The following is a 12,157-nucleotide window of genomic DNA, read 5'->3' as shown; positions in this document are numbered from 1 at the left end:
CTGCTGTCATGCTTGTACTTAGATACGACAGATTTAGAAATATTTTCTGAAGGAATGAATAAAGGGAACTGAAAAAGTGTAGGGAGGAATCTGTAAAGCCAGATCTGTCACCAAGAGGAAGACTCCAAATGCAGCCCTGCGAGGGGTCAGAAGCCTCGTTGCTACGTGCGCCGATGCACGGAAGCCTTCCTGGAGTGCAGATTGCATTTTGTTTCCCTTACTAAACAGAATCCGCTTGGCTTCCATTTAGTAACTCCTTTCACTTGGTTGGGATTGGATTACGGAAGGGCTGTGACGTTGTGTTCCTTCACAGTGGATGGCGTGTGGTCTTGCTGGTCCCCCTGGACGAAATGTTCAGCAACATGCGGCGGTGGACACTATATGAGGACCCGCTCTTGCTCCAATCCAGCCCCGGCCTATGGAGGGGACATCTGCCTGGGGCTGCACACAGAAGAGGCGCTCTGCAACACGCAGCCCTGCCCAGGTAAGCGGCACCTCCCCTACTGCACAGCTTTAGGACAAATTGGCCTCTTTCCTTAATGGATAAATGGTGAAGTTGATAATACCCCATCCCAGTAAGTACTGAAAGGGGGGTGGACAAGTTAACAACATGCTATTACCCTTGAAGTGACTTTAAAACATAGCATCTATAATAAAGCAGTTCTCACTGCGCCGCAGATTCAGAACTTGTGTTCGAAGCCTGTAGCCCAGCAATGGGAGAGGGCGAAAGGCTTCAAACACGAGTTCTGAATCTGTGGCTTGGTACAACACCCAATCTCCCTAATTAGGAAACATCAGCATTCCAATTTATTCTTGACTTTGCTAATAACACGAGTGACCCACAGGCAACACCTTGCTGTGTGGAGGGAGAGAGAAAGTCCAAGGAAATGTGGGAAAGAACGAGCATTTGTACTGCCCCGCTCCGAGTCTGGAGGTCTGAGTCGGGAAATCGCCTGCAGCTTTTTTGTCTCAAAACCAGCCTGGGTGCAGCCACGTGCCTTCCAAAGATCTCCAGACCTGTGTTCCAGGAATGACTTCTAAAATGTGACAGGAGGACACTAAGCACTCTTGGGGGATGCTTCATCTATGGGCAATGGGCTGTAATTTAGAGGCAGTTCAATTAAAGGAAAGAAAAAGCAAGACATCAAATCAGTAAGAGGAGGAGCACAGCAAACCACAGAAACTGGTGATAGCAAAGCATTCTTAAAGCCAGTAGCCTAATAACGGAGTCTGAGGTTTTGTTGTTGAAAATCAGGGTGGGGAGCAGGGAGCACCGCTGTGAAGTGCAACTCACAGGAGCCAGACATGGGCCCGTGGGTGTGGGAGCTCCTGGCTCCAAGCTCCCTGTGGCTGATGTAGGTGCCCAGGGACTCCACCACCACCACCACACCAGAAATAGCTTGGTTTACTGACATGAAGGAACCACCTGGAATGAAAATGAGCTATTCTTTTCTTGGTCTAACTTTGACATTGAAACACACACTTTTGTTTTTAGCTTGCTCCTGCACATCTTTCTAGAAGGTTCTATGTATATTGAAAAGGGCCTTGAAGCCAGATTCTCACTGTCATTCCAAAAACTGACACTTTCTGCATTTCTAAGGAAATATTGTACCCTTTACCTCGAGCAACACACAAGTTTGATTTTCAAATTTTCCCTGCCACTGCAAAGTGGACGCTTCTATTTAAAAAGGGGGGAAAAGCAAACTGCATGGAAAAATACCTTATTATCCGGGCTAAAATTTCGTAAACAATATTGAGAGTTTACTTTTTTAACCCTTTTACTTATATAGCAGTGTTACTCCTTCCTTTTCACACGTTTGTATGGCTGGGTGAATTTCACAAATCCTGGTAAATGTTCCACTTCGGGGTGAAGTTTCCTGTCAATGCCCATCTTTTGGCCTTGACCCGAGACTTATGCATTGACCTTATCTCTTCAGAGACAGCAGACACGAGATAAGATGAATTCTACCTTAAAGGTAGCCTGATTTTGGCATGTTGACTCTGAGGAATTGTTTTTATGACGGAAGAGAAAGTAATTGTGTAGCCTCAGACTCCCTTTGAGCAACCTGGGACCTTCATGAGCATACAATTACTTCTCTTGCCTGAGCACAGAGGAAGTGGAGAATTTTCAGGAAAGCATTTGACGCTCTTTGAGGGTAGCATTACCCATAGGGAAATGGCACCTGCATTGATGACTTAGGTGCCTCTGCTGCTGATGGTACACACACAGCTGGGTCTCATGGATTCACTTATTGAGTGTATAAATACAATTACTTTACAACGTTAAAATAATGTGGGTCTTAGGAAATTTATTTTAAGCACATGATATCTGATCAGATATATACCAGCGCAGGCATTTTTATTCATCCTCATGTGTACTGTATGTACTGGACTTGTTAGATGATACAACTACATCTTACTGATGCACAGAACCATTTAAAACATGCTATGGAATCCAGAAATCACATATGTAACTTGCCAGTGAGTCCAGGATGATTGAGCTTATTGGCCATTCCGCCCCAACTCCCCTCTTCTGATCTCTGCAGAGAGCTGGTCAGAGTGGTCAGACTGGTCTGAGTGTGAAGCTTCTGGTGTCCAAGTCCGTGCCCGCCAGTGCATCCTCCTGTTCCCCGTGGGCAGCCAGTGCTCCGGGAACACCACGGAGAGCCGGCCGTGTGTGTTTGACTCTAATTTCATCCCAGGTAAGAGCAGAGGTATCTATCAGTAAGAACAAAACCACTTCCAACGTGGAGAGAGAAAATGATTCATCGGTCAGAGTTGTATTTGGCTTATTTGGTGATATAGAAATGATTCTATCAAGCCCTGTGGTTTAAGATGTTTAAAATATAGGTCTATAGATAACTGCAGATTTAAACATGAATTCAGTTCATGAGTTTAAGATTTCTTAGGCAAAGTGTCTTTTGCAGTTTATTGACTATAATACAATCAGAAGACTTTGCTCAAAAAATGAAAATATTTGGTTATTATTAAGTCTGATTTGGTTATTTGCTTATTTTAACATTAGGTTAAATGTTTAGGCAGTGCTCGCTGTGTATGCACTGGTGCATGGAGAAAAAGTGCCATTCTCTTTATGCAATCTTTAATATACTTGGGAAGGTAGAAATGCATCATTATTCTCCAGTTGGAGAAGAGGTTGGCCCTCATTCTACCAGCTTTTCATGGTAAAGTCATAGTTGTTGGTGATAGCTGGTCACCTGTTGTACGCTCACTGTAACAAGGTGTTATACGAATGCATAAATCATTGCGCATATGTCCACTGTGTGCCTTAGGACTGTTACGTGGACCAGCCTCTTACAAATAAATAGTAGAGTTGAATTCTATAAGCCAGTTTTATTTGTGTTCTTTCGTCTGTGTAGAAGATACTATTTTAGAGAAAATTAGTACACCATACCTCAATCATGTATGACACAGAACTATAAGAGTGGTTGTTACTGTTTTCCTTTTTAACCATAGTCATATTTTTAATTCTTGTTGTCTAATAAAAAATCAGTACAGGAAAGGATGGTGTTTCTAGACTCCTGAGTGATGTTTTATCCTCGGGAGTTAAAACACGTCGGAGATGTGGCCTCTCTCTGCATCCTGCTGTGGGTTTCACGTGTGGCATGCAAAGAGATCAGGGACGTCCTGAAGAGGGACTTAACTTGTTCTGGAGACGTCCTTGAGCTCTGGTGAATGGGCCGTCCCTCTGCTGGGAAGGTGACAACACTGGCTTTGATGGAACAAGTCTCAGAAGCAAGAATACCACACGAGTACTCTGTGTGTTGGGCAGAGCAGGGGGTTCCCCTGTGGCAGGACACCTTGTAATGGAAAATGAGCACATTCCCTGCTTTCAACCCGAGAGACCATAGCATTATCTTTCTGTGATAAATGAATCTTCTCTCTCCCCAGTCAAGGTGATTTGGCCAAATCCATATCATGTTGGTTAAAACAAGCAAACGAACAAGTAGAATTTTTCTGGTAATTAATCAGGCTTTTGAAACTTGGTGTCACATGAAATTCAGAATCATTAGACAAATATACATGAAGCATGAACATGAACTGTCTTCCCAACACCTTTTACACATTGTGATTTGACTTTTATTTTTCCAGAAGTATCTGTGGCAAGATCCAGTAGCGTAGAAGAGAAAAGGTGTGGAGGTACGTTATTCCTTTTAAGTAATTGTAATGGGTATACTGATATATTCTAATCATTTCCCTTCCTGCATGTTTTCTATAATGTTTCTGCCTCTTGGCCAAGAATGAAAAACTGGAGAAAGTCATGGATCCCAGGCATTCTACCATGGCATAAATGCTAATAGTCAATATTTGATGTGCAGATTGGTGGTTCTCAAAGTGGGGTGCCTAGACCCACGTCAAGAGCATGGCCTGGGAACTCGATGGAAATGCAGATCCTCAGGACCCACCTTGATCCACAGAATCAGGACCTCCCTGGGAAGGTCCCAGCAGTCGGTGGTTCAATTCACCCTGCAGGTGATTCTGATGGATGCTAAGCTTTATGAACCAGTGGTCTCGGTATTCACTATAGCTAGTTTCATGAGTAAAGTAGAATTCAAACAATTTGTTTATATTTATACAACAAATCCATGGCAGCTAGCCTCCAATCTGCAACCCACTGAAATGACTAAATTGTAATGAGGTATAAGGTTATACCCATAGTGCTAGAGGAATTTTTCAAACCCGCTGCCACCCTGAATGTCAAAGACAACATTATCTGATTCAAGTCCATGACAAATTTGGACTTTACAGTCTGTGCCTTACATATACCCATAAAGTACTTGTTGGTGTTGTGAACATACCTGGACAGAGAGGTTGGCTGTCCAGCAACCAAGGAACAGCACATGTCCGCCTTTCGGAATCCAAGCCAGTGTCTACATTGAGACCTTCATTTCCACATGTGTGACTGATGATGATAGACTCCCATTTGCTCTCCTAATCCATTCCACAGGGTGTCCCAGAGAGCCCAGCCCAACAGGCATTGCCTCTACATGTTCACATGGAACCTGAAGCTTCATAGGCATGTTTCAGGAATGTATCATTCCTAACTACCATTGTCAATTACCTTGATTAGGAGCTTACTGGCTGGGCACAGTGGCTCAAGCCTGTAATCCCAGCACTTTGGGAGGCCGAGGCAGACAGATCACCTGAGGTCAGGAGTTCGAGACCAGCCTTGCCAACATGGTGAAACACCATCTCTAACGAAAAATATAAAAATTTTTTGTTAGACGTGGTGGCACACACCTGTAGTCCCAGCTACTGGAGAGGCTGAGGCAGGAGAATCTTTGAACTTGGGAGGCGGAGGTTGCAGTGAGCTGAGATCGTGCCACTGCATTCCAGCCTGGGTGACAGAATGAGACCCTGTATCAAAAATAAATAAATAAATAAATAATAAAAGAGCTCACTATCTGTGACATTCTGTCTGCTCAGTCAGCAGTCTGTTAGTTCATTCATTCATTCATTCATTCAGTAAACCTTGCTGAACACCTGCTCTGTGTCAGTTTTGTAAAGACCATTGAGCTTATGATGGGCACCCAGGCAGTCTCAGGCCCTCTGACAAGCAATCATATCATCAGAGACCCCAGTGCCTCAGAAGGGCAATGTTAGGTGTCTGAGCTCAGTCAGTGGAGTGAGTTCACTAACTGGCCGTTGCTAACATGGGATCCAACAACAAAATGAATATGCAACCGGTTCACGTAAAAATGATCATGCCAATTAGTACCCTCTAATGTTTTTAGATCAATAATTGTGTGCTCTACACTGTTTTACATGTTATAGACAAGAATATGGTGCAAAGCCCATTTGGTCCTCACAAGGAGCATTCATGTAGGCACCAGGGTCCACAGTTCTTCATGTAACACCTCTGGAGATAGAGAAGGGTTTCGGAACTCAGCAGTTTCTAGATGGTAGAAGGGTATGTAGGGCCTTTACTCTAATTACATAACACCTGCACAGGACCTGGGGTTGTTCTACAACCAATCTCCTTAACAATGCTGCTGTGAGATGTTGAAAAAGTGCAGATGCTAAGGGTCTTCCTAGAAGTTCTGCTCAGGTCTGCAGAAAATGGGTCAGGTCAGTGACATTTTAATACCAGATGACTGATGAAACATTACTTTTCAGAGATTTTGCACTTGGGAATTATAGAAAAGGAACAGTACTTATGTATTTAATCTGCATTTTATAAATGGAGACCATGAGGCTCAGAGGGGTGATGTCACTGGCCCAAGTGCACACATGAAATTTAGCCAGTGGGATCCAGTGTGAGTTTTGAACCCAAAGCACCATAGGAAAAGAGCCCTGACAATAAGTACTCATAGGCAATAAGTACTCAGGAAGCTCGAGCCACAGTAGCCCTGGTTAAGTAACACTCTTGGACAACACCCAGGGTCCATGACTCTGCTGTCATCAAGGACAGTGTAGGTCAAGAGTGGAGCAGAGTTTATAAGCGTTCCCATTCTCAGGGAGGCCATAGAGAGCCTGAGGCTCAAACAGCTGATGCCTCAGCAGAGCTGGCTAGATATTTGTGCCTGCTGCTAGACATATGCAGTTCACTTTCCTCCCGCTGAGCCTGAGTTACCCTGTGAAAGACCTTCAAGGGCCTTGAGAACCCAGGAGAACCTTGTGCAAAGCCCATCCCCACCCTAAAATACTACTTCTGTGTGTCTGAACCAGCTGTGCCTAATGGCTGCACAAGCCTTGAGATGCTATTGGTTAAATCACAGGAAGTGGAACTTCTCTGAGATATTCAGAATGGTTTTGTTTTGTTTTGTTTTGTTTAGATCTTTAGGCTGCTGGCACTGGCACTGGCACAATGGCATAGGCAGTTTAGATGAATCTTATTGTAGGGCTAATCGTTGAAAACAGTTACCTAGCAAGGATGTTTTTGACAACATAGGCATCTTTATTTCGTTTTCATTTTGTTGGAAAATCAATCAAACTTTGTACAGGAAATTAGCCAATTGAACCAACAAGGTAGTTGGTCTGTATTCCATCTTTACTGATGAAAATCAACAGCAGAAAATCATATTCAAAGGAAAGAACTACAGTAAGCACATTTAGAGGAGGTTTAATGGGCACTACTTTCCCCATGCAGAAAAATGTGCTTCCACTGAAATTTTTCATCTTAGAGAGCTATTTTTAGTTGCATGAGACACAAAGACTATATAATCATCATAAAGATGTCAGCTGGCCCCAGCCCTTCCCAGGCACCTGCTGGAATGATTCATTTGACTAGTGACACAGTATCTGCATATGGAGACCATATGCATCTTCCCTGTGTTATAATGAAACATGAGTTATCAGTGCAGCAGGAAGTATTTCCTTCGGTACAAAGCATTGACCCTGGAGAGCGCTAGCAGCCGAAATACAGAGAAGTAAGAACTTGTGTGAAATCAGCTCTTGCTTATCTAAGTACAGCGTCAGTGTTACAGTTAAAGTCCCAGTGGCTGCTGGTGGAATACCCCCTGGATACTTTATCTGGCTGTCCCAGGTTGGGGGTTCTCCAGCCCTAGAGGCTTCATCACAGAGTCAGGAAAGGCCAAAGATTCTGAAACCATTGACCAACTAAGCTGTGAGTGAAAAACTGAGGTGGTTGTCAGGGAGTGGGTGATGCTTGTGGAATGTTCTAGTGCTGTCGTCCGGGATGATCCAGCCCTTAGTGCTGACTACATTGGGCGCCTGTGCTAGGAACTGCATTGTCCACTGGGACTTCAGTGATCAGGACTGTCTTGTGAGTTCTGCCTGACGGCGAGTCAGAGGGAAGGCAGCCTCCCTTCATAGTGTCCATGTACCCAAGGGGGCAGATCCAGCTCCAAAGTCCTGGAACACATCTGGAGCAGCCAAGGAGCACAGCTTAGAGGGAAAAGTTCAGGGTTTAGGGACAAAGAGAGATATCCAACCTCTGCCACGTATCACAGGTGAGGCTTTGATGGCATCTCCTGACTGTAGGTTCAGCTTCCCTGGGGCCTCTCAGCCACTGGAGGGTTACATGAGGTTCAGGAAGTACTCAAACAGAGCCCCGTAGGCCTAGGTCTGGTGGGCACTCAGTGAACAGTGTCCCTCCTTTTGACACCAAGTGTTAGAGCCCCATGGGTCAGCATTGGCAGGGTGGAGTCCCTTCCAGGTGGTGAGGATCATGAGCACACGGAAGGTGGCTCAGAAAATCCCTGGGGAGGAGACTGGGGTGGTTAAGATGCACACAGACTCTGGGTTCAGGGGCAAACCCGCAGGCTCTTCTCATTATCTCTAGAGCCTGGAAAACCTTGCTCTGTAGCCAGGCAGACTTGCCAGCATTGCAGTGATGCTCAGCACATAGCTCCAATTGTCCCTCTGGGTGCAGGGTTGACAGGTCAGGGAAGGTATTGGTGACACCGCCCCTCACCCTGGTGGTGTGTGGAGACACCCTGGGGGAAAGCTGGTGTCCTCAGGATGTGCTCTTAGCAGGTGGCACATGAGGCCAGCACCCCATGGGCAGCAGCCACTTGGTTCCGACAACACAGAGGAAGATAAGGCCTTGTTCTGCTTCACCCAGTTCTCCCGAAACCCAGCGCTGTGGCACTGCCCAGATGCTGCCTTCCTTTCTGGAAAGGCTTGAAACTTTAATAGTAGTATTTCACCAACACACACAAGGAATATCTGTTGTCTTTGTTGTTTTCTCAGACATAACACAGGTCTTGGTATGGTGCCTTGATGTCACTTGAGCCAATCCTATTTTAGAGATATAAGTCCATGCTGGCAAGTTTTCTGAATGCTTTGTATTCATAACTCCAGGAAAATAATGAAACAGAAGAGATGCCATTAAATAGGAAAACATTGGAGAAAAGAAGGTCATTTCATGACTATTTAAAAGATCATATTTTATTGATTGAACACAAATCCCTTATTTCTCTTTAGTCAACCATTTTCTTGACAAGACCTTCAAAATACAACATAAGTGAGAAAAAGTGGCACACAGGAGAGTACTCACACCACACACACAGCACACGTGTGTGCCGAGTGTCTCTGGAAGGGCACAGGAGAAAGTGCTTATAATAGTTACCTGTAGAAAAGGATTTATTTTTCCTGTAGACCCTTTTGCACTTTCTAATGTGTACATATTCATACTCAAAAAATATCATGGAAACTGTGTGAGTTTGTGTGAATAGAAAACATTTTAAATAGGATGAAATGGAGAGAGGGCTAAAAGCAGTCTGGGTTGCAGATGAGCAGTAGGTTGGGAGAGTAGCTGCTTCTCCCTTGTTTTCAGGACACAGCCCTGCTGCACACAGGGGGGCCCAACCCATTGAGGAGCACGAATAACCTTTTCTGCAGAAACCCTGCACACCACGGATTAGGCTGAACTTGAAGCAGAAGAACACTGTTGTGCAAACCTTTAAATAAGAAAAAATGCTTCTGGCAGTGTATTAAAGTTTAAGGTCACTCCAAAGGACTATCATCCGTAAGAGAATGAATTTAAAATACCCTGTGCTCCACCTGGCACGGTGGCTCCTGCCTGTAATCCCAACACTTTGAGAGGCCGAGACTGGCAGATCACCTGAGGTTGGAGTTTGAGACTACCCTGACCAACATGGAGAAACCCAGTCTCTATTAAAAATACAAAATTAGCCGGGTGTGGTGGCACATGTCTGTAATCCCAGCTACTCGGGGGGCTGAGGCAAGAGAATCACTTGAACCCAGGAGGTGGAGGTTGTGGTGAGCTGAAATCACGCCATTGCACTCCAGCCTGGGCAACAAGGGTGAAACTCCATCTGAAAAAAAAAAAAAAAAAAGAATCCTGTGCTCGCTCTGGAGAAGTTTCTTGATGGTCACGACGTTTCCAACAAAATACTTAAGAATGATGGTTTCTTTAATTTGGGAATGGGGACGAGGCTTTTCATTTTGACTTTCTCTTTTCATCCTAGCATTGGGAGTAGCTAGGCAGGATGTTCTTTTCAAGTGTGGCATCACTTTGCTCCTGTCTCCCTAGAGTTCAACATGTTCCACATGATCGCCGTGGGGCTGAGCAGCTCCATCCTTGGCTGCCTCCTTACCCTGCTCGTCTACACCTACTGCCAGCGGTACCAGCAGCAATCCCACGATGCGACTGTCATCCACCCCGTCTCACCCGCCCCCCTTAATACCAGCATAACCAACCACATCAACAAACTGGACAAGTACGACTCGGTGGAGGCCATCAAGGTAAGGAGTCGGCAGCGACAGTGGTGTGCACTGAAGGTGTGCACAGAAGGCGGGTGGACCCTGCCTTTATTATTATAAAAACTATCTTTAAATAATGTTCAAGCAGAGTAAAGGCTTTTCAACTCTGCATAATGTAAAATTGCTGTACCTGGTGTTGGGTGATGTGTGTTCTTAATTTCCCCCACGAGTAATTAATCCAGGATGTGACCCGGGAGTTTAGAGTAAATGGTTAGTTCCCTTCACATTCTGAGAAGGAAGTGGGGTGGGTATCAGCTTAGAACCTCACAGGCCTGGCTCATGGGTGGACATCAAGTATACCTGGGTAAACCTGTGCTAGTTCTTTTCATTCACTCAGCCACCATTTTCTCCTCTATAAACTGGAGATAATGAGAATTAAATGGGGTCATTTATCTAAAATGCTTTGAACAGTGCCTAGGAAAATAAATGTGGTTTTTACTTGAGGCACTTCGCATTATGGTTCAGAGTACAAGTTACTTACTTCTTTGAACCTTAGTTTCTTTATCTTTAAAATGGATATGAGATTATCTTTAAAATGGATATGAGAGTACATGCTCCTGTATTGCTGTTGTGAGGTTTAAATGTCCTAAAGAATATGAGGCTTTGTTCTAACTGTGTGTACACAGAGGTGAGGGTGTAGCTGGAAAGATGTCAAAGGCTTCTGTCCATTGCACCCAACCTCCCTTATTACCCACATGAACGAAGGGAAATCTCCTGAGCTAAGTGTAAGTAAATTTTGATATTCCTGCTAGGTGCCTGGTTTCCCATGACACTCGGAGGGAGTATTTTGATGCCTTTTCTCTCCTGTGGTGGTTTCCTTTGAAATCGAATTTTCTCCCTCTGTGAGAATAAGGACTATCTTTAGCCCTTGCGACTTCAGGTGGCTGGGAGACCTTATGTCCCGGGAGCCACAATGTCCATACTTGTCTCCTCTCAGCCACATGGCCTCTATTTTCCACCACCTGGATGGAGACACGCCAATTAACTTTTCCCCTTGGACCCTGCTTAAACCAAGATCCACAAGCCATGAGCATCTCCCCGCTTACTCAGATGGTAGATCTGGGGAATGGACACCAGGAATTAATAACAGGCCCTTCCTAGCCTCTCAGAAATGAGCCCCTAGAGTAGGGAGGAAGCTAGAAGAGGAGCACGAGCTTCTTCCATGAACAAGAGCTTTCAAAACAAACATTTGGATCTTAAGGAAAGGGTTCCTCTGAGCGTGATTCCAACACATCATCTTGTCTCTGGTCACTGTTACTACGGGCATCAGAAGGCAATTTACCCAGTCCTGTGTTCCCACTGAAGATTCAACAGCCATTTTTAAGATAATCAGAAATGTTTCTGCCATGAAGGTAAAGGACCTTGAAGGCACAGACAGCTGCCCAGTCTTTAATGAATCCTGCCAGAACATTTTTCTGATACTTTGCCCAGACTAATCCTGGACAGATGGCCTCTGGGCACCCTCCTTCATCTTCATTTTATTCCTCTCCATATAGATCTTCTATCTGGCTCAGTTGAGGCTCTTTGAAACTGCAGGTGACTTTAATGACTATGCACAGAAAATGGCTACAGTGATCACCTTCTAACAAGTTCAGGATGAAAAGCAATTAAGGCATTTGAAACCTGATGCCCTTACTTAAATAAGTTCCATCAAGGTCTCTGATAAATGTACGCACCCACGGTCATCTGAAAGCTACTTACATATCTATTCAGTTATATGAATATGAATTCAGTTACATATATTCAGTTACATTCAAACTGTCTGTGAATTTGAAATCATTAGAGTTTTAGGTTTTCTAGAGATTTAGAATTGGGTTTTCTAACCCCCTGCTTCTCTTCGTAACTTCATAGCTAAAGTTGAAAACTTCACCAGAAGATATCACAAACTGCCAACCTTATTCTGGTAATTAGGCAAGTCCTCCATGAGGCAAATCATCTGGGGAAGCAA

The 12,157-nt window shown here is 44.5% G+C and overlaps 1 protein-coding gene across 9 annotated transcripts in view; it reads left to right on the top strand.

The window, feature by feature from the left end:
- SEMA5A (semaphorin 5A) overlaps window positions 1-12,157 on the top strand; it is a 644,602-nt gene that overhangs the window by 491,579 nt on the left and 140,866 nt on the right. For all 9 annotated transcript variants that reach the window (XM_065546091.2, XM_065546089.2, XM_073993139.1 and 6 more), the window contains 4 exons: window positions 314-484; window positions 2,547-2,702; window positions 4,111-4,158; window positions 9,980-10,191. In XM_065546091.2, coding sequence (XP_065402163.1) covers window positions 314-484; window positions 2,547-2,702; window positions 4,111-4,158; window positions 9,980-10,191 — 587 coding nt within the window. The remainder of the gene's footprint in view (window positions 1-313; window positions 485-2,546; window positions 2,703-4,110; window positions 4,159-9,979; window positions 10,192-12,157) is intronic.

This window comes from Macaca fascicularis, chromosome 6 (assembly GCF_037993035.2).
Source record: "Macaca fascicularis isolate 582-1 chromosome 6, T2T-MFA8v1.1".
Classification (NCBI taxonomy): Eukaryota; Metazoa; Chordata; class Mammalia; order Primates; family Cercopithecidae; genus Macaca; species Macaca fascicularis.
Note: the sequence above shows the minus strand (reverse complement) of the source record. Positions and strands in the feature narration are given on the sequence as shown.